General features: G+C 51.1%; 1 protein-coding gene across 9 annotated transcripts in view; it reads right to left on the bottom strand.

The window, feature by feature from the left end:
* The window catches only part of MYO1G (myosin IG), a 351,169-nt gene that overhangs the window by 183,050 nt on the left and 141,243 nt on the right, over positions 1 to 26,876 (bottom strand). For all 9 annotated transcript variants that reach the window (XM_075588141.1, XM_075588142.1, XM_075588138.1 and 6 more), the window contains one exon: positions 9,211 to 9,377. In XM_075588141.1, the coding sequence (XP_075444256.1) occupies positions 9,211 to 9,377 (167 nt within the window). The remainder of the gene's footprint in view (positions 1 to 9,210; positions 9,378 to 26,876) is intronic.

Genomic DNA, 26,876 nt, shown 5'->3' with positions numbered 1-26,876 from the left:
CCCCCCGGCGCCGCTACAGTCAGCGGGGAGCGAGCGCCCGGGACACAGCGGGGGAGCGGCCACAACACGCTGCCTCCCGCCTCAGATCCACGTGGGACCTGCCGGACGGGTGAGTGAGCGGCCTTCACCTCCCCTCACCCCCCTTCACCTCCCCTCACCCCCCTTCACTCCACTTCCCCTCACTTCCACCTCCCCTCCACCCACCCCCCTTCACCTCCACCTCCCCCCCTTCACCTCCACCCCCCCCCCCTTCACCTCCCCTCCAGTGTCAGTGTCTCCCCGATACCCCCCCCCCCCCCCCCCGGCACCGCTACAGTCAGCGGGGAAGCGGAACGAGCGAGCGCCCGGGACACAGCGGGGGAGCGGCCACAACACGCTGCCTCCCGCCTCAGATCCACGTGGGACCTGCCGGACGGGTGAGTGAGCGGCCTTCACCTCCCCTCACCTCCCCTCACCCACCCGTCACCTCACCCACCCCTCACCTCCCCTCACCCCCTTCACCCCCCTTCACCTCCCCTCACCCACCCCTCACCTCCCCTCACTCCACTTCCCCTCCCTTCCACCTCCCCTCCACCTCCCTTCCACCTCCCCTCCACCCTCCTTCACCTCCCCTCCACCCCGCTTCACCTCCCCTCCACCCCGCTTCACCTCCCCTCCACCCCGCTTCACCTCCCCTCCACCTCCCCTCCACCCCCTTCACCTGCCCTCCACCCCCCCTTCACCTCCCCTCCACCCCCCTTCACCTCCCCTCCACCCCCCTTCACCTCCCCTCCACCCCCCTTCACCTCCCCTCCACCCCCCTTCACCTCCCCTCCACCCCCCTTCACCTCCCTGCCACCCCCCCCACCTCCCTGCCACGCCCCCCCCTTCACCTCCCCGCCACCCCCCCCTTCACCTCCCCTTCACCTCCCCTCCACCCCCCCCTCACCTACCCTTCACCTCCACTCCACCCCCCCTTCACCTCCACTCCACACCCCCTTCACCTCCCCGCCACCCCCTCCCCGCCACCCCCCCTTCACCTCCCCGCCACCCCCCCCCTTCACCTCCCCGCCACCCCCCCTTCACCTCCCCGCCACCCCCCCCCCTTCACCTCCCCGCCACCCCCCCCCTTCACCTCCCCGCCACCCCCCCCCCTTCACCTCCCCGCCACCCCCCCTCCACCTCCCCTTCACCTCCTCTACACCCCCCCCTTCACCTCCACACCACCTTCACCTCCCCTCCACACCCCCTTCACCTCCCCTCCACACCCCCTTCACCTCCCCTCCACACCCCCTTCAGCTCCCCTCCACACCCCCTTCACCTCCCCTCCACCCCCCTTCACCTCCCCTCCACCCCCCTTCACCTCCCCTCCACCCCCCTTCACCTCCCCTCCACCCCCCTTCACCTCCCCTTCCCACCTCCCCTTCCCACCGCCTCCCCCCCCCCTTCCCACCACCTCCCCCCCCTTCCCACCGCCTCAGCCCCCCCTTCCCACCGCCTCCCCCCCCCTTCCCACCGCCTCCCCCCCCCTTCCTACCGCCTCCCCCCCCCTTCCCACCGCCTCCCCCCCCCTTCCCACCGCCTCTCCCCCCTTCCCACCGCCTCTCCCCCCCCTTCCCACCGCCTCCCCCCCCCTTCCCACCGCCTCCCCCCCCCCCCTTCCCACCGCCTCCCCCCCCCCCCCTTCCCACCGCCTCCCCCCCTTCCCACCGCCTCTCCCCCCCCTTCCCACCGCCTCCCCCCCCTTCCCACCGCCTCCCCCCCCCTTCCCACCGCCTCCCCCCCTTCCCACCGCCTCTCCCCCCCCTTCCCACCGCCTCCCCCCCCTTCCCACCGCCTCCACCCCCCCCTTCCCACCGCCTCCCCCCCCCCCTTCCCACCGCCTCTCCCCCCCCTTCCCACCGCCTCCCCCCCCCTTCCCACCGCCTCCCCCCCTTCCCACCGCCTCTCCCCCCCCTTCCCACCGCCTCCCCCCCCTTCCCACCGCCTCCCCCCCCCTTCCCACCGCCTCCACCCCCCCTTCCCACCTCCTCCCCTTTCACGCCACCTCCCCCCTCCTCCCCCTTCACACCACCTCCCCCCTCCTCCCCCTTCACACCACCTCCCGCCGCACGCATTCAACAGACAACCCACACACTCGACACACACCTGCCGCATCCTGCCCCTACGCAACAATATCACTGACCAGCTGTCACCCGCACTCGCCACACACCCGCCGCCTCACACCCTAGCAGGACCCCAACCCACAGCCAGCACTCACTACCCACGCGCCACCCGTACTGAACACCCATCCGCCGCCTCACACCCTAGGAAGACACACGCCTCACATTTTCACATCACTTATGTCACCAAAATATACATTGTACTGTGGTGTGTTTACAATAAACCATTTTTTTACAACATCGTATTACATTTTCTTCATCTTTCTTTTCAACATTATTATGAAACCTTTACAACAAATAGTCATCTATTGTTCCACGATTTATAAATAATACGACCTATTACGCATTTACATCCCGGGCAACGGCGGGTCTCTCAGCTAGTCCTTAATATAGCCCTCTGTCCTGCTGGCCCCGCCTCTTCTGATGATGCAATGGGTGGTGTCAGAGGAGGCGTGGCCAGGAGACAGGAAGTCTGTGGTGTGCAGTTATCCACTGGGGACCTTCCACCTGTATCAGAGGAGATAGCGGAGCAGCAGCACGGGGGAGCAGCACAGGGAGGGCTGAAGGGTCAGTTTGAAGGCGGTAGGATTGGGGCTAAACTAAAATCGGAGGCAGAAACAAGGTTTGGGCTAGTTCAGTTTGACTTGGATCTATGGAGTTCAGGCGGTTCTGATTCTGAGCCTGTCCTTATTATGAAGCGCTGCAGTATATGTTGCACTGTACATAGAGGGTTTTTTGGGGGGCCAAGTGCCTGCAGCATAAAGTTTCACATTTTATTTTTGATGACTGGGACAGAGAGAGTTACAGATCATATTTACTAAATGATGCTAAAACCTAATTCGACCCTTTGGGCCCATTTACTTGAATAGGCTGCAAGTGGTCTTCCGGCTTAGCGCCGCTTAGTAAATATGACTTAAACTATCTTCCTCAAGGTCACAAAGCGCTAATAATGAGAAGAGGAGCGGCTCAGTGATTAAAGACACTGATTCTGATAATATCGACACAGAGTGTGAATCAGAGGAACCTTGTTCAATTCCCGGTGTCAGCTCCTTGTGACCTTGGGCAAGTCACTTTATCTCCCTGTGCCTCAGGCACCACAAACACATAGATTGTAAGCTCCACGGGGCAGAGACTTGAGCCTGTAACATTCCTATGTGCTGCGTACCGTGCGTCATACTGTAATTGTGATGCGCTTTGAGTCCCATCGCGAGAAAGGCGGTATATGAAATAAAATTATTATTATTATTATTACTGGCGTCATTCAAACCAGTCTCAAACCACTTCAAAGGGCAATGACAGCGGCACTGCACATTCTGGGTGTTGATGAAGCTAAGGGGTTAGGACAACATAAGCATTCTGCATTTATATTCAGACTGGAGACAGGCGAATAGCCCGTCGCGAATAGCACTTTGCTTATGATTTTTGCTACACTTTGCGCTCCTGTGCGGTTTGCATTTTCACCACTTGTACTTGTCGCTGGTTCCAGTTTGGTGCACTGTAGTATACTGCACCGACACACTTTATTCGAGCAAATACCCAGTATGTACCTGGCAGATACCTGGAATGCGCCGCTCCTCACCTCTGACAAGCCCCGTTGCGTTTGCCTTCCCAGCCTGGGTTCATGCCTGGCTGACGGGCGGCTGATCTGTTAAATGATAATGATTAGGATTTAATAGGCTGCAATGCTTCGTGTGTCTACCAGATGGCATAAATTCATGAATTGTAATGCAGTATATATATATATACTGTGCAGTATTGCAGCCAGCGGGAATAAAATGCTTTCATCCCTGCCTGGAAAATACCTCAATGCACTCGGGCAGAAAACAGTCACAAACCTCAATACACCCGGGTATACCCGAATTCGTGGGACTAGCCGAGCTCGAATAAAGTGTGTCGCCAGTGTATTTGACATTTGGAGAGGGGGAAGGAAGGAAAGAGAGAGGGACACATTCGAATTTCAAAGACAATCGGTTTTGCTCGGTGATTTTGAGAGGCCAACGCCTAGTATTCCCCAGTCTCTCAAACCCGTGCCAGCATTGCACGCATCTCTAGTCGAGATCTCGCCAAACACCGGAAGAAGGCGGTCAGACCTCCTGCACTGCATGTGTGAGAGCCTGGAGAAGGCGGTCAGACCTCCTGCACCGAATGTGTGTGAGCCTGAAGAAGGCGGTCAGACCTCCTGCACCGCATGTGTGAGAGCCTGAAGAAGGCGGTCAGACCTCCTGCACTGTATGTGTGAAAGCCTGAAGAAGGCGGTCAGACCTCTTGCACTGTATGTGTGAGAGCCTGAAGAAGGCGGTCAGACCTCCTGCACTGCATGTGTGAGAGCCTGAAGAATGCGGTCAGACCTCCTGCACTGCGTGTGTGAGAGCCTGAAGAAGGCGGTCAGACCTCCTGCACTGCATGTGTGAGAGCCTGAAGAAGGCGTCAGACCTCCTGCACTGCATGTGTGAGAGCCTGAAGAAGGCGGTCAGACCTCCTGCACTGCATGTGTGAGAGCCTGAAGAAGGCGGTCAGACCTCCTGCACTGCATGTGTGAGAGCCTGAAGAATGTGGTCAGACCTCCTGCACTGCATGTGTGAGAGCCTGAAGAAGGTGGTCAGACCTCCTGCACTGCATGTGTGAGAGCCTGAAGAAGGCGGTCAGACCTCCTGCACTGTATGTGTGAGAGCCTGAAGAAGGCGGTCAGACCTCCTGCACTGCATGTGTGAGAGCCTGAAGAAGGCGGTCAGACCTCCTGCACTGTATGTGTGAGAGCCTGAAGAAGGCGGTCAGACCTCCTGCACTGCATGTGTGAGAGCCTGAAGAAGGCGGTCAGACCTCCTGCATTGCATGTGTGAGAGCCTGAAGAAGGCGGTCAGACCTCCTGCACTGCATGTGTGTTCGCCTGAAGAAGGCGGTCAGACCTCTTGCACTGTATGTGTGAGAGCCTGAAGAAGACGGTCAGACCTCCTGCATTGCATGTGTGAGAGCCTGAAGAAGGCGGTCAGACCTCCTGCACTGCGTGTGTGAGAGCCTGAAGAAGGCGGTCAGACCTCCTGCACTGTATGTGTGAGAGCCTGAAGAAGGCGGTCAGACCTCTTGCATTGCATGTGTGAGAGCCTGAAGAAGGTGGTCAGACTTCCTGCATTGCGTGTGTGAGAGCCTGAAGAAGGCGGTCAGACCTCCTGCACTGCGTGTGTGAGAGCCTGAAGAAGGCGGTCAGACCTCCTGCACTGTATGTGTGAGAGCCTGAAGAATGCGGTCAGACCTCCTGCACTGCGTGTGTGAGAGCCTGAAGAAGGCGGTCAGACCTCCTGCACTGCATGTGTGAGAGCCTGAAGAAGGCGTCAGACCTCCTGCACTGCATGTGTGAGAGCCTGAAGAAGGCGGTCAGACCTCCTGCACTGCATGTGTGAGAGCCTGAAGAAGGCGGTCAGACCTCCTGCACTGCATGTGTGAGAGCCTGAAGAAGGCGGTCAGACTTCCTGCACTGCGTGTGTGAGAGCCTGAAGAAGGCGGTCAGACCTCCTGCACTGCGTGTGTGAGAGCCTGAAGAAGGCGGTCAGACCTCCTGCACTGCATGTGTGAGAGCCTGAAGAATGCGGTCAGACCTCCTGCACTGCATGTGTGAGAGCCTGAAGAAGGCGGTCAGACCTCCTGCACTGCATGTGTGAGAGCCTGAAGAAGGCGGTCAGACCTCCTGCACTGTATGTGTGAGAGCCTGAAGAAGGCGGTCAGACCTCCTGCACTGCATGTGTGAGAGCCTGAAGAAGGCGGTCAGACCTCCTGCATTGCATGTGTGAGAGCCTGAAGAAGGCGGTCAGACCTCCTGCACTGCATGTGTGAGAGCCTGAAGAAGGCGGTCAGACCTCTTGCACTGTATGTGTGAGAGCCTGAAGAAGACGGTCAGACCTCCTGCATTGCATGTGTGAGAGCCTGAAGAAGGCGGTCAGACCTCCTGCACTGTGTGTGTGAGAGCCTGAAGAAGGCGGTCAGACCTCCTGCACTGTATGTGTGAGAGCCTGAAGAAGGCGGTCAGACCTCTTGCATTGCATGTGTGAGAGCCTGAAGAAGGTGGTCAGACTTCCTGCATTGCGTGTGTGAGAGCCTGAAGAAGGCGGTCAGACCTCCTGCACTGTATGTGTGAGACCGCGGCTAACGTGTTCAGTTCTGGAGGCTAGAGACGAGACGGGCACATTTATTTCTGAGGATTTGAATCCGACGTGGATTTGTAGCGGATTTCTGCGGCTCGGCCTCAAAAAGTGACATCCGCCATTATGTTTCTATGACTGGCAATGGGTGCGACGAATCAACAATCCCGCGGCCAGATTGTCAAAAATCCGCACTTGGATTAAATCCCAGGAGAGAGTCAGTGTACAGATTTGTATCAATCCAACCGCGGATATATTAATCCGCCATGCAGATTTTGGATTCAATATCGGACGGATTAATCCATTGTATCCAATGGCGGATTAGGATTCATCCGCTTGGATTTTTTATCACCCAATCTGCAGGCGTCGGATTTTGGTGCGGGGATCGGATTTTGGTGCAGGGATTGGATTTTGGTGCGGGCATCGGATTTTGGTGCGGGGATCGGATTTTGGTACGGGGATCGGATTTTGGTGCGGGGATCGGATTTGGTCTAAACACTGGTCCTGGAAAAACCAGGAAAAGGATTTGGACCAGTTCTTCTATCTCTACTGGAGGCCTCAATTTTAAAGGGGCACAGGGAGGGGTGGGAGATGGTCAACAATAAGGCAACCACACGGTGCAGGTTTTACAGGTAACACTTTATAAAGACATAAAATGGGAATATAATAGAGACTTTCAAATATCTCCGCAGCACATACAGGGAACAGAATCGAAGCATATCCCGAAGACAAAGCAGCACCGAGACACGGGGTCATGCTTTAAAGCTGGAGGGTGGTAGATTTAGGGAATATGAAGAAGTTCTTTTTTATCATTTTACGGAAAGAGCAGTAGATGCATGGTACAGCCGTCCATCAGAAGGGGGAAATGCAGTGAATGGATTAAAAAGATGCTTGAGATAGAGATACGGTCACCCTACAGTGGTAGGAAGTTTCAGAAAACAATATAGATTCTGGTAGAGTCTGATCTTGAAGTAGTGGAGACTATTTGGGCTACATCTCTTTGGCCCCGATTCAATATGCCGTTGTAGAGGGAGAGGGGGTTGGCCCGGTATTAAAGGGGTTGCACCCCATATGGCCACCCCCTGACCTCACCAGGGAGGCAAGGGGTTAACTGGACTGCAGTCCAGGAATGTGGCTTACACCTTGTCATGTCATGAAAATGTATGTTTCCCTGTTCCCATGTTTCATTATAAGCCTATATTTTAATGTTTTAAAGTGCATTTCTGTATCTCCAGTTCTGGAGGTCACAGAGAGTTGAAATTTGGCCAATATGTAGCGTCACTGTAGGCATTAAGAACTGGCAAATTTCGACCCACTGAGGCCACCAGAATGGAACTTATTAATATGTGTAGATATTAAAGTGTATATGTATGGTATTTTGGATCTGCTCTGAAAATGCAGACTCCATCTGCTATGCTAATAGGTCATGAAGGGCAGCCGGATGATTGAGCATAAGCACTGTGATCAAAAGTTAACTGCCCTGATTGTTTACACTAGGAACCAAGTACTAATCAACAGACTCTGCCACTCTAATTGTTACCTAAGGGCGGAGAATCATCAAACTGTTATGTAAGTGTTATGTCTACACCTACAAACAATGAAGATCCTGCCAGATACTTCATCTGGTAGACTGGTCGTCGCCCCTGATTTAATTATGGGGCTACAGAAATAAGACCCTCAGAGTCCCAGTACGTATGGGCTAACTAGCTGGGGGGCATGGGTTAATCTGTGTCTCTACGTTAGGGATTGGATACAGATAATTGTTCACCAATAGTCTGTATTCAATGTTAAGAATAGGGTTACACAGGAATATAAACTGTGTCAACCCTACAGTAGTAGTTGTGCTTCTGATTCCACCTGGAATGTCACTGGATTGCTGGAGAATTGCTAGCTGATACTTCTCCATCCCCCAACCCTAGGTAAGTGTTACCTTCTTGCCTGTTAATTGTACTATATTGCTGTGTTCACCTTTTTAAGGAATAAATTATATTTTATTATATCTAAGACTCGTTCAGTTCAACCCAGATATTTGGTGTTCATTATATTTTGTCATAAGCTACCGTGACAGCCGTGGAGTCATCTTCTCAGTGCTGAAGAGCAGATCTGCTCTACTCAAATAAATGAGACTAGAATTGTCTCCGGTGCAGGGAAGATTGTCTCACGGTTTATTGAACAGGGGTCTATGCTTCTCCACTCCTGATGAAGTCTTATGTTGGCCCATGAAACAGCATCAGTAAAAGAATCAAGGCTACTGACTGTCACGGTAGCTTATGACAAGATATAATGAACACCAAATATCTGGGTTGAACTGAACGAGGCTTAGATATAATAAAATATAATTTATTCCTAAAAAAAGGTGAACACATCAATATAGTACAATTAACAGACAAGAAGGTACACTTACTTAGGGTTGGGGAATGGAGAAGTATCCGCTAGCAATTCTCCATCAATCCAGTGACATTCCAGGTGGAATCAGAAGCCCAACTCCAGCAATCCAGTGACATTCAAGATGGTATCAGAAGCACAACTAAAAACTGTAGGGTTGACACAGTTTGTATACCTGTGCAACCCTATTCTTAACATTGAACACAGCCTATTGGTGAACAATTATCTGTATCCACTCTCTAATGTGGAGACAAACAGACTAACAGACTAACCCATGCCCTCAGGTAACAGAGTTTGTTGATTGATTAATACTTAATCCCTAGACATTGGGTAACAATCAAGGCAGTTAACTTTTGATCACCGTGCTTAGGCTACTCAGCCGTCTGCCCTTCATGACCTATTAGCCTAGCAAATGGCGTCTGCATTTTCAGAACAGATCCAAAATAAAATACATATACACTTTAATATCTACACATATTAATAAGTTCCATTCTGGTGGGCTCAGTGGGTCGACCTTCGCCTACGAATCATAACATATATATGGTGTGTACCTGAGAAGGAACCTGTCGTAGGGCTGTCGGTACGCGAAGCCTGCCCTCCTCACGCGCACGTTCTCTAGAAGGCCCAAGTATTCCACCTGGTGGCGACACCTCTGGTCATCGAAGAGAACCGGAGACTTTTGGTCATTGGGCTTCACACAGCGCACATAATAAGGTTCCTGCAAGAGAAAGCGAGTGATTGCACCTGATCGTAGCACAGAGTCGAGAACCGGTCATAGCACAGAGTCGGCAACCAATCGTATAGCACAGTTGGGAACCGATCGTATAGCAAAGAGGTTGGAGCCGGTTATTGCATTGTCAGGAACCGGTCGTAGCACAGAGATGGGAACCGGTCATAGCACAGAGTCGTGAACCAGTCGTAGCACAGAGTCGGGAACCGGTCGTAGCACAGAGACGGGAACCGGTCGTAGCACAGAGTCAGGAACCAGTCGTAGCACAGAGTCGGGAACCGGTCGTAGCACAGAATCAGGAACCAGTCGTAGCACAGTCGGGAACCGGTCGTAGCAAAGAGTCAGGACCCGGTCGTAGCACAGTCGGGAACCGGTTGTAGCACAGAGTCAGGAACAGGTCATAGCACAGAGTTGGGAAACTGATGCATACTGGGGAGGGGGAATTGTGCCAGAAAGAGTTGAAGAAGAGACCATGCTTTGTATGCTTAACCCCTTAACTGCATTGGGGTGACCACATCAGCAGTGCCAGTTACCGGTACCTAGAAGGGTCACTGTCTATTCCAATTAAATCCGTTTGTATCTCTAAACTTGGCAGATTCAGCTACTTCTTGTTTGCTGGGGAAGTGCATCATTATCACCTTGGTTTTTAAGTGTCATTCAATCAAAGGGTGTCAGCAATGAAACAGCGTTACACAGTACACAGGCGTTTGTTGATAACATAACTCTGAATCTCTATAACACTAACATTTAATTATTGTATAACTCTGGCAGTGTTAGGCATAGACATGTTCTAGGCACCATGTGTTTCTGACCTGAAGGGCTTACAATCTAATATTGGTTACAAAAGGAAAGAGGAATCAACCGCTCAACTTTAATACTCTAGAGATGATAGTATGGAAGAGAATGGGGTGCATGGGGAGTCGGGATAAACACATACAAAAACTGATCTAGAATTTATCAGCACAAAGAAACCCCTATTGTTGCCCTCAACCAATGGCAAGTAATTGTATACAAGATATAATGGGCCTCAAGCACTAAGCAGCAATAAACCACTTATCGCCAAAAAAGCCTGCAGCGATTCAGCAAGCCCCGATAAGTTGACGATAAGAGAGCTTTTCAGCAAAAAAATTTGCAGAGGGAAAAAAAGAAATCACCAAACGCGCGGCGATAAGCCACTTATCGCCAGCTTGTCAAACTCATGCTATTCTAGTAGCCCTGATGAGCTTAGACGTGGGAATTTAACTGGGGTCACCTGTTTCAAAGACCCAACATGCTGTTTTCCTGTGTGATGTTGTAGCATTCCATCCACCAAGTGGAACAGCTGTGGATGCCACCATGTGGATTTGAACAAGGGCTATGAATTCCCAGGGGCATACATGCAAAAATGGTGACAATGTGGGTTATAAAACGGCACCATATGTATCCAAGACAGAAATCCCATTGAAATGAATAGAATTTTTTCTTTGATACATCTTGAGCAATAATTTTGCTCCAGGATTGCCCTAAAACCTATCCCCTCGCATCTTCAGGGAATACGTTCTCCAGACTTAGCCATGGGTGGTTACTCTGGTTGTTGTCAAAGCCACAAACAGGTTGTGTTTCTGTGTTGCTCTCTCTCTTTTTCCCCTTCACCTGTTCTTATGTACAAATATTATGTAACCCTTCCCAAAGTGAAGTCCAAAGCAGCTCCGTCAGAGCCCGGCGGGCCAGTGACGGACATTAATACTGGTTCCGGAGAGAGCTCAAGCCTAACCGTCTTCGGTGGCGCTGTGGTCGCTACACTGAAGGATTAAAGCTGCGGCGGTCCCATTCAGAAGCATGGACCCCCACACCTCCATCACAGCAGACACAGTCCCGGGCGCCGAAAACTCGTGCTTGATCGTCACCGGGGACAATAAGTCTTTCTCCGTCTGCAAGTGTCCCTGCCTGCAGTCTTACTACATCCCTCGCTCTGCCATTGGAAGATGGGAGATCAAGGGAAGAAAGTGTGTGGGAAATAAGAGCAGGTCAGGGCGTCTTTGTACCACCCCCGTCTCCTCCTGACCAGATACCGCAAAGTAAAACCCTACTGCCATTTCCAAAGATGGTAAAATATTTGTGTTATCTAACGCCGATAGTAATGTCCAGGCACAGCAGCAAGTCTCTGCCCCCGGGAGCTTACATTCTAAGTTTGGTGCTTGAGGCACCGGGACATAATGTGACTTGCACAAGGTCGTGACTCGTCCGAGGAGCTGACACGGGGATTCGGAATCAAGCTTCAAAAAACGTGTTTTTAAGCACTGAGATTCACCTTCGGGTGTCGCATTAAGATTTAAAAAAAAGCCTTCCTAGAACCTGTTAAAAATGCCCCCCTCCTGTGACTTGTCTCATTTATTTGCTGATAATTTGCTTTACAGCGCAGCGCTGATTAGTGAAACCGCAGGCGGCTTCAGCACTGTCTCCTGAGTTATGTATAAGCCTCAGACTAGAAGCAACATCAGCGTATATGTGCACTCCCAGTGCAAAAGGTAACAAAGCATTAGTCCAAGCTGACGTTTCCCCCCCCCCCTCTTTAATATGTGCATCAATACAATCCACAGAATGAGAAGTGATTAGCTAAGTTGCTGATCGATCTGTTCTCCTGTGATCAATAGGTGAAAATTCGGCTCGGGGGTTCACTTAATGGCTGTCAGTGCAGCAGAAGAGGACCAAAGATGCAAAGGTATGTGTGGAAGATCATGTGACCAGGCAGTCACTAGATACAATTGGTGCACTGCTAGAGAGAGGGCAGGGCTCAAAAAGGGGCGTGCCAGAGCCTGTTTCAGAAGAGGAAGGGGATGGGACTTTGTAAAGGGTTGTTAACACAAAATGCTTGTTACATTATAATACATTTAAAATGTAATTCAGAGTTGTTTTTAAAAAAATGCTACACGTATTTTCTGATAGTACTGAAGTGATTTGTTAAAAAAAACAAACACACGTAGGATCTTGCTTGGTCTGCAGCTTTAAGAGAGTGGGAATTAGCTTTTATATGGGGGGATATTGTGGCCTTGGTGCCCCTGTCTGAGATAATAAGGATCCATCCAAAGGAAAGTACCCAAGGAGGAGGAGGAGGAGGAGGGAGTGAGGCCGTGTAATGCAGGCAAAGGTGGGGACTGCTAGCGCATGCTGTCTCATAGGCTTAAAGAAACACAAAGAGGCCAGGTCAATGTCAGAGCAAGAAAGGGAATGCGCACTAAGACGCACTAAGAGACGCACTAAGAGACGCACAGTAATAATACGGGTCAAATAGAGATGTCCGAAAAGTGTGCACACAACCAATAATAAATACAGGAAAAATAAAATAATTATATATATATATATATATATATATATATATATATATATTAGCTAATAAAAGCTGCCACACCTGAGAGAGCCTCAATCCTTCGGTCAGACGACCCTTACTCAGGAGGAAAAATCATTAATGGAATAACCCCTATTTCTTTGATATTATTTTCTGTGCACCACCGTATCTATTGAATTTCTGCTGCACTTAACCTCTTAAATGTGCGGTGCAGTCCTGCCATTACTCTCTTCCTATTTGGTCATCGGGGGCCTTCATTGACCAACTACTAATCAAGAGGGAGAGGAAGGCGTCGGACGTTCGCTTCATTACAACTCCAATAAATATGACAAAGTGGGGCCAAACCTTTAATTAAGTAGTGGCATTCAGTGGCACACGGATACGGCGCATGGACCAGTGATACACCGGTAAAGAGCATGGCACAGATACCGTAAAGCCTACTGATGCCACCCAGAACAGACTTGCTCAGGGAAATACAACTCATTGTTCTTACTTTCTGTAAATGATCCAGAAGAAGCGCTAAAACAGCCCAAAAACGTCCCCCCCTGCACCACTTACACTGGTGGATACTCACTTTGCCTATCTGGGTTGGTCCAGTGCAGCAGGAACAGCTTTATAGAGTTTATTTCACAATATTATTTTTCACGTTTTACCTTGTGCTTTACACTTCTTTTTCTTCGCTTATGCCGGCGGTCCTCAGTTATCCGCCAGAATCCGTCCCGCAAACCGCCATCGTATAGCGAAAGCATTCGATTACGGATCCAATGTTAATCCGCGGCAGTGAGCGTCAGATAATCCGTTCTGACGTGGGATAATGCGCTCAGCGGCATGCATTATCTGGCGTCGGATAAGCCGTTCTGACGTGGGATAATGCGCTCAGCGGGATGCATTACCTGGCGTCGGATAAGCCGTTCTGACGTGGGATAATGTGCTCAGCGGGATGCATTACCTGGCGTCGGATAAGCCGTTCTGACGTGGGATAATGCGCTCAGCGGGATGCATTACCTGGCGTCGGATAATCCGTTCTGACGTGGGATAATGCGCTCAGCGGGATGCATTACCTGGCGGCGGATAATCCATTCTGACGTGGGATAATGTGCTCAGCGGGATGCATTACCTGGCGGCGGATAATCCGTTCTGACGTGGGATAATGCGCTCAGCGGGATGCATTACCTGGCGTCGGATAATCCGTTCTGACGTGGGATAATGCGCTCAGCGGGATGCATTATCTGGCGTCGGATAATCCGTTCTGACGTGGGATAATGCGCTCAGCGGGATGCATTATCTGGCGTCGGATAATCCGTTCTGACGTGGGATAATGCGCTCAGCGGGATGCATTACCTGGCGTCGGATAATCCGTTCTGACGTGGGATAATGCGCTCAGCGGGATGCATTACCTGGCGTCGGATAATCCGTTCTGACGTGGGATAATGCGCTCAGCGGGATGCATTATCTGGCGTCGGATAATCCGTTCTGACGTGGGATAATGCGCTCAGCGGGATGCATTACCTGGCGTCGGATAATCCGTTCTGACGTGGGATAATGCGCTCAGCGGGATGCATTACCTGGCGTCGGATAAGCCGTTCTGACGTGGGATAATGCGCTCAGCAGGATGCATTACCTGGCGTCGGATAAGCCGTTCTGACGTGGGATAATGCGCTCAGCGGGATGCATTACCTGGCGTCGGATAAGCCGTTCTGACGTGGGATAATGCGCTCAGCGGGATGCATTACCTGGCGTCGGATAAGCCGTTCTGACGTGGGATAATGCGCTCAGCGGGATGCATTACCTGGCGGCGGATAAGCCGTTCTGACGTGGGATAATGTGCTCAGCGGGATGCATTACCTGGCGGCGGGTAAGCCGTTCTGACGTGGGATAATGCGCTCAGCGGGATGCATTACCTGGCGGCGGATAATCCGTTCTGACGTGGGATAATGCGCTCAGCGGGATGCATTACCTGGCGTCGGATAATCCGTTCTGACGTGGGATAATGCGCTCAGCGGGATGCATTATCTGGCGTCGGATAATCCGTTCTGACGTGGGATAATGCGCTCAGCGGGATTCATTACCTGGCGTCGGATAATCCGTTCTGACGTGGGATAATGCGCTCAGCGGGATGCATTACCTGGCGGCGGATAATCCGTTCTGACGTGGGATAATGCGCTCAGCGGGATGCATTACCTGGCGTCGGATAATCCGTTCTGACGTGGGATAATGCGCTCAGCGGGATGCATTACCTGGCGTCGGATAATCCGTTCTGACGTGGGATAATGCGCTCAGCGGGATGCATTACCTGGCGGCGGATAATCCGTTCTGACGTGGGATAATGCGCTCAGCGGGATGCATTACCTGGCGGCGGATAATCCGTTCTGACGTGGGATAATGCGCTCAGCGGGATGCATTACCTGGCGGCGGATAATCCGTTCTGACGTGGGATAATGCGCTCAGCGGGATGCATTACCTGGCGGCGGATAATCCGTTCTGACGTGGGATAATGCGCTCAGCGGGATGCATTACCTGGCGTCGGATAATCCGTTCTGACGTGGGATAATGCGCTCAGCGGGATGCATTACCTGGCGTCGGATAATCCGTTCTGACGTGGGATAATGCGCTCAGCGGGATGCATTACCTGGCGGCGGATAATCCGTTCTGACGTGGGATAATGCGCTCAGCGGGATGCATTACCTGGCGGCGGATAATCCGTTCTGACGTGGGATAATGCGCTCAGCGGGATGCATTACCTGGCGGCGGATAATCCGTTCTGACGTGGGATAATGCGCTCAGCGGGATGCATTACCTGGCGTCGGATAATCCATTCTGACGTGGGATAATGCGCTCAGCGGGATGCATTATCTGGCGTCGGATAAGCCGTTCTGACGTGGGATAATGCGCTCAGCGGGATGCATTATCTGGCGTCGGATAAGCCGTTCTGACGTGGGATAATGTGCTCAGCGGGATGCATTACCTGGCGGCGGATAATCCGTTCTGACGTGGGATAATGCTCTCAGCAGGATGCATTACCCGGCGTCGGATAAGCCGTTCTGACGTGGGATAATGCGCTCAGCGGGATGCATTACCTGGCGTCGGATAAGCTGTTCTGACGTGGGATAATGCGCTCAGCGGGATGCATTATCTGGCGTCGGATAAGCTGTTCTGACGTGGGATAATGCTCTCAGCGGCATGCATTACCTGGCGTCGGATAATCCGTTCGATGGATAACCGACCGTCGGATAGCGAGGATCTCCTGTACTTCACGTTAAAGTTATTCACGAGCCTCCATTCTAGGCTTCAGACAAGTGACTCTGACTTGGTGCCATAGAGTTCGTTGATCACCAAACCTACCTCATTACCGTGCATCAAGTAACACTTCCACAAACACTTTCATCAATTTTTTCACTTTGATTTTTTTTTTGTCTTGAGAGTTCTTTTTGTATTGTATTTTTCCTCTGTTGCTCGACTGCTAAAACTCTGACTCAGGCCCTCATTCTCTCCCGTCTCGATTACTGTAACCTCCTGCTGTCCGGCCTTCCTGCCTCTCACCTGTCTCCCCTACAATCTATCCTGAACGCTGCTGCCAGAATCACTCTACTCTTTCCTAAATCTGTCTCGGCGTCTCCCCTGCTAAAATCCCTCTCCTGGCTTCCGATCAAATCCCGCATCTCACACTCAATTCTCCTCCTCACTTTTAAAGCTTTACACTCTTCTGCACCTCCTTACATCTCAGCCCTAATTTCTCGCTATACAGCATCCCGGCTCTTGCGTTCTGCTCAAGGATGTCGTCTTTCTACCCCTTTTGTATCTAAAGCCCTCTCCCACCGTAAACCTTTCTCACTGACTGTCCCACACCTCTGGAATGCCCTTCCCCTCAATACCCGACTAGCACCCTCTCTATCCACCTTTAAGACTCACCTTAAGACACACCTGTTTAATGAAGCATGCAGTATGAGTAGCTCCATGGCTGATACTTTACACTTCATACATAAACCTTAACTCCTTGCAGACGCACTTACCAGAACGCCCTCCTACTGTCTCTGTACGTTCTTCCTACCTACCAATTAGATTGTAAGCTCTTCGGGGCAGGGACTCCTTTTCCTAAATGTTACTTTTATGTCTGAAGCACTTCACCCCATTGTGTTATTTGTATTATTTGTTATTTATATGATTGTTACGTGTATTACTGCTGTGAAGCGCTATGTACATTAATGGCGCTATATAAAGACATACATATAGGGTGGCCGGGTGGCTTCTCCAAAAATACTGGACTCAATGGTGAAAGGTGCGTCAGGTCACTATGTCCAGGGAGGAAAATACTGGACACATACATGTCCAGTATTACAGTACCTCTCATTTTTTACTGGACAGGACAGTCCAGTTCAATACCGGACACCTAGTAACCCTACATACATACATACATTGTTTACTTTCTAATATGCCCCCGTCATGCCGCCCCCCCCCCCCCCCCCCCCCCTGTCTTTACCCCTGCAGCTCACCGCAGACCGGGGATCACAGCTGCACGCACCGCCAGCCTGGCAGGCGTGCATGCAGCGCCGACACCGGGGCCCCAGCCTTACAGCTGTGACAGATGTACCTGCAGCTCCCTGAACATCCCTTAAACCCGTTCCCGTGCCTGGGGACCTCAGAGCGACAGGAGAGTGCGGAGGTGTAATTAAAGTCCCGGTTTGGGAAAGTGGAGGGGTGACAGCGCGGAAGTCTGAATGATTAAGCGCAGGGTTGGCAGGTGCAGCTATCCTGCTTGTTAATCACACTTTAGGGCTCGGGGAACGTGTTCTGTCACCTTGGAAAGTGCAAGGCAGACAGAAAGGAGAAAGAGAAATAGAGAGAGAGAGAGAGAGAGAGAGAGAGCGAATCAGGAAGATAGAGACAGGGGAAGAGAGATACGCAGGGGGACACATTCATTAAACTCCACACCACACATTCCTATTCCCATGTCTCGAGCAGCAATGCTCTTCAAAGGGCAAAACTGTCCCATTCTTTGGAGCCGGATTCTGCATATTAAAGCCGCAAAACGTGAAATCTTATGTTTTTTTTTTTAATAAATGAGTTGTGTAGCATTAGATAAGATGTATTGCATTTTTCCTTTATATTGAATTCTTAATGCCATTTTTAATGAGTTTTAAAACCTCTCATTTTTATAACCCACCTCCCCAGCAGCTCAAGATCTTTGTAACACTTTCCTGTTTGGGATCATTTGTTGCAAATGATCCCAGCAGTTTGAGCTGCAAACTGTAACAATAGATAATGTTACCTTTAGTAATATAAGGATACATTGTAGCTGCTGAGTTACACTGAAGCAGCCATTATGTTATGCACACAATCAGGATTGTTACAGATTTATAACAGGAGCACCAAACGATTGCCAGCGTAGGTAAGAATGTAGAATTATACATTGTCACACGCTATACATATACAAATATATTTCAAAACATTTAAAAAGGGGGGGATGTAGTATTGCTGCTTTAACAAAGTTCTAGTTCAGGAGTGGCAACTCCAGTCCTCAAGGGCCACCAACAGGTCAGGTTTTCAGGATATCCCTGCTTCAGCACAGGTGGCTCAATCAGTGACTTATTATTCCCAGAAGTCCAACGCTTTGAATACATATCGCCCTATATTTTGCTTTTTTCCCCCCTGTACTTTTCAGATAACTTAATTTCGCTCCCCTGTTTTGGACAATGAGCTGTGCCCAGGAGGCTCTGTTATACTCAGCCCCGCGTATAGATACAGGACTATATAAGATCACAGCATGTCCCGGCGAGGAGCTGTGCCCAGGAGGCTCTGTTAGACTCAGCCCCGCGTATAGATACAGCACTATATAAGATCACAGCATGTCCCGGCGAGGAGCTGTGCCCAGGAGGCTCTGTTAGACACAGCCCCGCGTATAGATACAGGACTATATAAGATCACAGCATGTCCCGGCGAGGAGCTGTGCCCAGGAGGTACTGTTAGACTCAGCCCCGCGTATAGATACAGGACTATATAAGATCACAGCATGTCCCGGCGAGGAGCTGTGCCCAGGAGGCTCTGTTATACTCAGCCCCGCGTATAGATACAGGACTATATAAGATCACAGCATGTCCCGGCGAGGAGCTGTGCCCAGGAGGCTCTGTTAGACTCAGCCCTGCGTATAGATACAGCACTATATAAGATCACAGCATGTCCCGGCGAGGAGCTGTGCCCAGGAGGCTCTGTTAGACACAGCCCCGCGTATAGATACAGCACTATATAAGATCACAGCATGTCCCGGCGAGGAGCTGTGCCCAGGAGGCTCTGTTATACACAGCCCCGCGTATAGACACAGGACTATATAAGATCACAGCATGTCCCGGCGAGGAGCTGTGCCCAGGGGGCTCTGTTAGACACAGCCCCGCGTATAGATACAGGACTATATAAGATCACAGCATGTCCCGGCGAGGAGCTGTGCCCAGGAGGCTCTGTTATACTCAGCCCCGCGTATAGATACAGGACTATATAAGATCACAGCATGTCCCGGCGAGGAGCTGTGCCCAGGAGGCTCTGTTATACTCAGCCCCGCGTATAGATACAGGACTATATAAGATCACAGCATGTCCGGGCGAGGAGCTGTGCCCAGGAGGCTCTGTTATACTCAGCCCCGCGTATAGATACAGGACTATATAAGATCACAGCATGTCCCGGCGAGGAGGAGCTGTGCCCAGGAGGCTCTGTTATACTCAGCCCCGCGTATAGATACAGGACTATATAAGATCACAGCATGTCCCGGCGAGGAGCTGTGCCCAGGAGGCTCTGTTATACTCAGCCCCGCGTATAGATACAGGACTATATATGATCACAGCATGTCCCGGCGAGGAGCTGTGCCCAGGAGGCTCTGTTATACTCAGCCCCGCGTATAGACACAGGACTATATAAGATCACAGCATGTCCGGGCGAGGAGCTGTGCCCAGGAGGCTCTGTTATACTCAGCCCCGCGTATAGATACAGGACTATATAAGATCACAGCATGTCCCGGCGAGGAACTGTGCCCAGGAGGCTCTGTTAGACTCAGCCCCGCGTATAGATACAGCACTATATAAGATCACAGCATGTCCCGGCGAGGAGCTGTGCCAAGGGGGCACTGTTATACTCAGCCCCGCGTATAGATACAGCACTATATAAGATCACAGCATGTCCCGGCGAGGAGCTGTGCCCAGGGGGCACTGTTATACTCAGCCCCGCGTATAGATACAGGACTATATAAGATCACAGCATGTCCCGGCGAGGAACTGTGCCCAGGGGGCACTGTTATACTCAGCCCCGCGTATAGATACAGGACTATATAAGATCACAGCATGTCCCGGCGAGGAGCAGTGCCCAGGAGGCTCTGTTATACTCAGCCCCGCGTATAGACACAGGACTATATAAGATCACAGCATGTCCCGGCGAGGAGCTGTGCCCAGGGGGCACTGTTATACTCAGCCCCGCGTATAGATACAGGACTATATAAGATCACAGCATGTCCCGGCGAGGAGCTGTGCCCAGGAGGCTCTGTTATACTCAGCCCCGCGTATAGATACAGCACTATATAAGATCACAGCATGTCCCGGCGAGGAGCTGTGCCCAGGAGGCTCTGTTATACTCAGCCCCGCGTATAGATACAGCACTATATAAGATCACAGCATGTCCCGGCGAGGAGCTGTGCCCAGGAGGCTCTGTTATACTCAGCCCCGCGTATAGATACAGCACTATATAAGCTCACAGCATGTCCCGGCGAGGAGCTGTGCCCAGGGGGCACTGTTATACTCAGCCCCGCGTATAGATACAGGACTATATAAGATCACAGCATGTCCCGGCGAGGAACTGTGCCCAGGGGGCACTGTTATACTCAGCCCCGCGTATAGATACAGGACTATATAAGATCACAGCATGTCCCGGCGAGGAGCAGTGCCCAGGAGGCTCTGTTATACTCAGCCCCGCGTATAGACACAGGACTATATAAGATCACAGCATGTCCCGGCGAGGAGCTGTGCCCAGGAGGCTCTGTTATACTCAGCCCCGCGTATAGATACAGCACTATATAAGATCACAGCATGTCCCGGCGAGGAGCTGTGCCCAGGAGGCTCTGTTATACTCAGCCCCGCGTATAGATACAGCACTATATAAGATCACAGCATGTCCCGGCGAGGAGCTGTGCCCAGGAGGCTCTGTTATACACAGCCCCGCGTATAGATACAGGACTATATAAGATCACAGCATGTCCCGGCGAGGAGCTGTGCCCAGGAGGCTCTGTTATACTCAGCCCCGCGTATAGATACAGGACTATATAAGATCACAGCATGTCCCGGCGAGGAGCTGTGCCCAGGAGGCTCTGTTATACTCAGCCCCGCGTATAGATACAGGACTATATAAGATCACAGCATGTCCCGGCGAGGAGCTGTGCCCAGGAGGCTCTGTTATACTCAGCCCCGCGTATAGATACAGGACTATATAAGATCACAGCATGTACCGGCGAGGAGCTGTGCCCAGGAGGCTCTGTTATACTCAGCCCCGCGTATAGATACAGGACTATATAAGATCACAGCATGTCCCGGCGAGGAGCTGTGCCCACGAGCCTCTGTTATACTCAGCCCCGCGTATAGATACAGCACTATATAAGATCACAGCATGTCCCGGCGAGGCGCTGTGCCCAGGAGGCTCTGTTATACTCAGCCCCGCGTATAGATACAGCACTATATAAGATCACAGCATGTCCCAGCGAGGAGCTGTGCCCAGGAGGCTCTGTTATACTCAGCCCCGCGTATAGATACAGGACTATATAAGATCACAGCATGTCCCGGCGAGGAGCTGTGCCCAGGAGGCTCTGTTATACTCAGCCCCGCGTATAGATACAGCACTATATAAGATCACAGCATGTCCCGGCGAGGAGCTGTGCCCAGGAGGCTCTGTTATACTCAGCCTCGCGTATAGATACAGGACTATATAAGATCACAGCATGTCCCGGTGAGGAGCTGTGCCCAGGAGGCTCTGTTAGACTCAGCCCCGCGTATAGATACAGGACTATATAAGATCACAGCATGTCCCGGCAAGGAGCTGTGCCCAGGAGGCTCTGTTATACTCAGACCCGCGTATAGATACAGGACTATATAAGATCACAGCATGTCCCGGCGAGGAGCTGTGCCCAGGAGGCTCTGTTATACTCAGCCCCGCGTATAGATACAGGACTATATAAGATCACAGCATGTCCCGGCGAGGAGCAGTGCCCAGGGGGCTCTGTTAGACTCAGCCCCGCGTATAGATACAGGACTATATAAGATCACAGCATGTCCCGGCGAGGAGCAGTGCCCAGGGGGCTCTGTTAGACTCAGCCCCGCGTATAGATACAGGACTATATAAGATCACAGCATGTCCCGGCGAGGAGCAGTGCCCAGGAGGCTCTGTTAGACACAGCCCCACGTATAGATACAGGACTATATAAGATCACAGCATGTCCCGGCGAGGAGCTGTGCCCAGGAAGCTCTGTTAGACACAGCCCCACGTATAGATACAGGACTATATAAGATCACAGCATGTCCCGGCGAGGAGCTGTGCCCAGGAGGCTCTGTTATACTCAGCCCCGCGTATAGATACAGGACTATATAAGATCACAGCATGTCCCGGCGAGGAGCTGTGCCCAGGGGGCTCTGTTATACTCAGCCCCGCGTATAGATACAGGACTATATAAGATCACAGCATGTCCCGGCGAGGAGCTGTGCCCAGGAGGCTCTGTTATACTCAGCCCCGCGTATAGATACAGCACTATATAAGAGCACAGCATGTCCCGGCGAGGCGCTGTGCCCAGGAGGCTCTGTTATACTCAGCCCCGCGTATAGATACAGGACTATATAAGATCACAGCATGTCCCGGCGAGGAGCTGTGCCCAGGAGGCTCTGTTATACTCAGCCCCGCGTATAGATACAGCACTATATAAGATCACAGCATGTCCCGGCGAGGAGCTGTGCCCAGGAGGCTCTGTTATACTCAGCCTCGCGTATAGATACAGGACTATATAAGATCACAGCATGTCCCGGTGAGGAGCTGTGCCCAGGAGGCTCTGTTAGACTCAGCCCCGCGTATAGATACAGGACTATATAAGATCACAGCATGTCCCGGCGAGGAGCTGTGCCCAGGAGGCTCTGTTATACTCAGCCCCGCGTATAGATACAGGACTATATAAGATCACAGCATGTCCCGGCGAGGAGCTGTGCCCAGGAGGCTCTGTTATACTCAGCCCCGCGTATAGATACAGCACTATATAAGATCACAGCATGTCCCGGCGAGGAGCTGTGCCCAGGAGGCTCTGTTATACTCAGCCTCGCGTATAGATACAGGACTATATAAGATCACAGCATGTCCCGGTGAGGAGCTGTGCCCAGGAGGCTCTGTTAGACTCAGCCCCGCGTATAGATACAGGACTATATAAGATCACAGCATGTCCCGGCAAGGAGCTGTGCCCAGGAGGCTCTGTTATACTCAGACCCGCGTATAGATACAGGACTATATAAGATCACAGCATGTCCCGGCGAGGAGCTGTGCCCAGGAGGCTCTGTTATACTCAGCCCCGCGTATAGATACAGGACTATATAAGATCACAGCATGTCCCGGCGAGGAGCAGTGCCCAGGGGGCTCTGTTAGACTCAGCCCCGCGTATAGATACAGGACTATATAAGATCACAGCATGTCCCGGCGAGGAGCAGTGCCCAGGGGGCTCTGTTAGACTCAGCCCCGCGTATAGATACAGGACTATATAAGATCACAGCATGTCCCGGCGAGGAGCAGTGCCCAGGAGGCTCTGTTAGACACAGCCCCACGTATAGATACAGGACTATATAAGATCACAGCATGTCCCGGCGAGGAGCTGTGCCCAGGAAGCTCTGTTAGACACAGCCCCACGTATAGATACAGGACTATATAAGATCACAGCATGTCCCGGCGAGGAGCTGTGCCCAGGAGGCTCTGTTATACTCAGCCCCGCGTATAGATACAGGACTATATAAGATCACAGCATGTCCCGGCGAGGAGCTGTGCCCAGGGGGCTCTGTTATACTCAGCCCCGCGTATAGATACAGGACTATATAAGATCACAGCATGTCCCGGCGAGGAGCTGTGCCCAGGAGGCTCTGTTATACTCAGCCCCGCGTATAGATACAGCACTATATAAGAGCACAGCATGTCCCGGCGAGGCGCTGTGCCCAGGAGGCTCTGTTATACTCAGCCCCGCGTATAGATACAGGACTATATAAGATCACAGCATGTCCCGGCGAGGAGCTGTGCCCAGGAGGCTCTGTTATACTCAGCCCCGCGTATAGATACAGCACTATATAAGATCACAGCATGTCCCGGCGAGGAGCTGTGCCCAGGAGGCTCTGTTATACTCAGCCTCGCGTATAGATACAGGACTATATAAGATCACAGCATGTCCCGGTGAGGAGCTGTGCCCAGGAGGCTCTGTTAGACTCAGCCCCGCGTATAGATACAGGACTATATAAGATCACAGCATGTCCCGGCGAGGAGCTGTGCCCAGGAGGCTCTGTTATACTCAGCCCCGCGTATAGATACAGGACTATATAAGATCACAGCATGTCCCGGCGAGGAGCTGTGCCCAGGAGGCTCTGTTAGACTCAGCCTCGCGTATAGATACAGGACTATATAAGATCACAGCATGTCCCGGCGAGGAGCAGTGCCCAGGGGGCTCTGTTAGACTCAGCCCCGCGTATAGATACAGGACTATATAAGATCACAGCATGTCCCGGCGAGGAGCTGTGCCCAGGAGGCTCTGTTAGACACAGCCCCGCGTATAGATACAGCACTATATAAGATCACAAAAACTATGAGAAAGCTTGAAGGGGGGGGGGGGGGGGAACATGAGGGGGGAAAGAAGAGAAGTGTGAACGGGAAAACATCAGATTTAAAGCCTATAAAAATACTGCCCCCTCCAAATCAATCATTGGGTATAAATAATACCTATAGAGATTCCTATTTGTAATATGGCTGTCTTTGAAGTAGGTACATTGTATTATATTGTATTGTATGTCTTTATTTATATAGCGCCATTAATGTACATAGCGCTTCACAGTAGTAATACACGGGGTAATCAAATAAATAACAGATAATATAAATAACAGGTCATGGGAATAAGTGCTACAGGCATAAAAGAAACAGAACACAAAACCCCAGCAATCGCTTTTTGGGAACCCCTGAGCCCCCACAAAATATATGTATGTATTTAAGTGTCAAAAAGGAGTGCTATTGAGCGTGGGATATGTATACAACAGACGACAGAGAAGCCCAATGCTACATCCAACATGACAGAAACACACAGTAAAATACTTATATATTCTCTTGAAAAAGGGTAATTTAGTTTAACCCTTTGGCCAAAGCGTTGTAAGCTTGGATCTATATCCAGTAGAACTGTTAACCCATTCTCAGCTGTTTCAGCTGTTGGAGGTTGGTGGCTCCTCGTTCCCAGGGTTTAAGCCCGCCCCTCCCCACTTCCCAATTCAGCAGGTCCTTTCATTCTACTGGATACAGATCCAATGTGGTCTTTCTCCCTCCTAATAGAGGTAAATGAGAATTTTAATCCTAATAGAGGTATATTAGTATTTTATCTGGTAGTGTTAGGACTTGCGAACAGGTGTCTGCCTTGTCGTGGCTCGCAAGCTTACTACGCTTTGGCTAAAGGGTTAAACTAAATGACCCCTTTTCAAGAGAATATATAAGTATTTTACTGTGTATTTCTGTCATATTGGATGTAGCATTGGGCTTCTCTGTCGCCTGTTGGCATAAAAGTAACATTAAGGAAGAGGAGTCCCTGCTCCGAGGAGCTTACAGTCTAATTGGTAAGCAGGGAGAACGTACAGAGACAGTAGGAGGGAGTTCTGGTAAGTGCGTCTGCAGGGGGCCAAGCTTTATGTAACATGTGTCCAGGATTATCCACAGTGCTATTCATATGCTTCTTTAAGCAAGTGTGTCTTAAGGTGGGTCTTAAAGGTGGATAGAGAGGGTGCAAGTCGGGTATTGAGGAGAAGTGCATTTAAGAGGTGTGGGGCAGTCAGGGAAAAAGGTTTAAGGTGGGAGAGGGCTTTAGATACAAAGGGGGTAGAAAGAAGATATCCTTGAAAAGAACGCAAGAGTCTGGATGGTGCATAACGAGTAGGAAACAGTAGAGTGATTCTGGCAGCAGCATTTAGGATAGATTGTAGGGAAGACAGGTGAGAGACAGGAAGGCCGGACAGCAGGAGGTTACAGTAATCTAGACTGAAGAGAATGAGGGCCTGAGTCAGAGTTTTAGCAGTCGAGCAAAAGAGGAAAGGGCATATCTTTGTTATATTGCGGAGGAAAAAGCGACAGGTTTTAGATATGTTTGAATGTGAGGGGCGAATGTGAGAGAGGAGTCGAGTGTGACCCCTAAGCAGCGTGCTTGGGCTACTCGGTGAATGATCATACTTCCAACAGTAATATGAAAGGAGGTAGTAGGGCAGGTTTGGGAAGAAGTATGAGGAGCTCTGTTTTTGCCATGTTGAGTTTAAGATGGCGGAGGGCCATCCAGGATGATATAGCAGAGAGACATTCAGAAACTTTGGTTTGTACAGTAGGTGTAAGGTCGGGTGTTGAAAAGTACATTTGTGTGTCGTCAGCATAGAGGAGATATTTAAACCCAAAAGATGTTATTAGGTCACCTAGAGAGAGTGTGTACAGAGAGAAGAGAAGAGGTCCCAGTACAGAGCCCTGGGGTACCCCCACAGAGAGATGAATAGAGGAGGAGGTGGTGTTTGCAAAAGAGACACTGAAAGTACGATGGGAGAGGTACAGTAGGATGAGATCCATTTTTGATCCCAATGTGAAATCCTTGCTGTATTTATTAACAATTCATTTTGAAACTTGCTATGCCCCTATCATAACCAAACGCTTTGGAGGGTCTTTACGTTGCTTGCCTAATGTCTTTTGTGATAACACGGTTTGTAAAACCCAATAGTTGTTTGCTGTAAACGAATGATGATTAGCCAGGAAGATACAAAGGAAGGCTGGGAGGTCCAAAGATAACATGACAATGAGACTGACTGGGAGAAAAATAGATATTCCACGACACATTTTTCTCAGGAAGCACTTGGCAAAGGAAATGTCCGTTATGGATGACTTTACAGTGTTTTCCACCA

This window comes from Ascaphus truei, chromosome 2, assembly GCF_040206685.1.
Source record: "Ascaphus truei isolate aAscTru1 chromosome 2, aAscTru1.hap1, whole genome shotgun sequence".
In the NCBI taxonomy this organism is placed as follows: Eukaryota; Metazoa; Chordata; class Amphibia; order Anura; family Ascaphidae; genus Ascaphus; species Ascaphus truei.
This window is presented reverse-complemented; position numbering and strand designations above follow the sequence as displayed.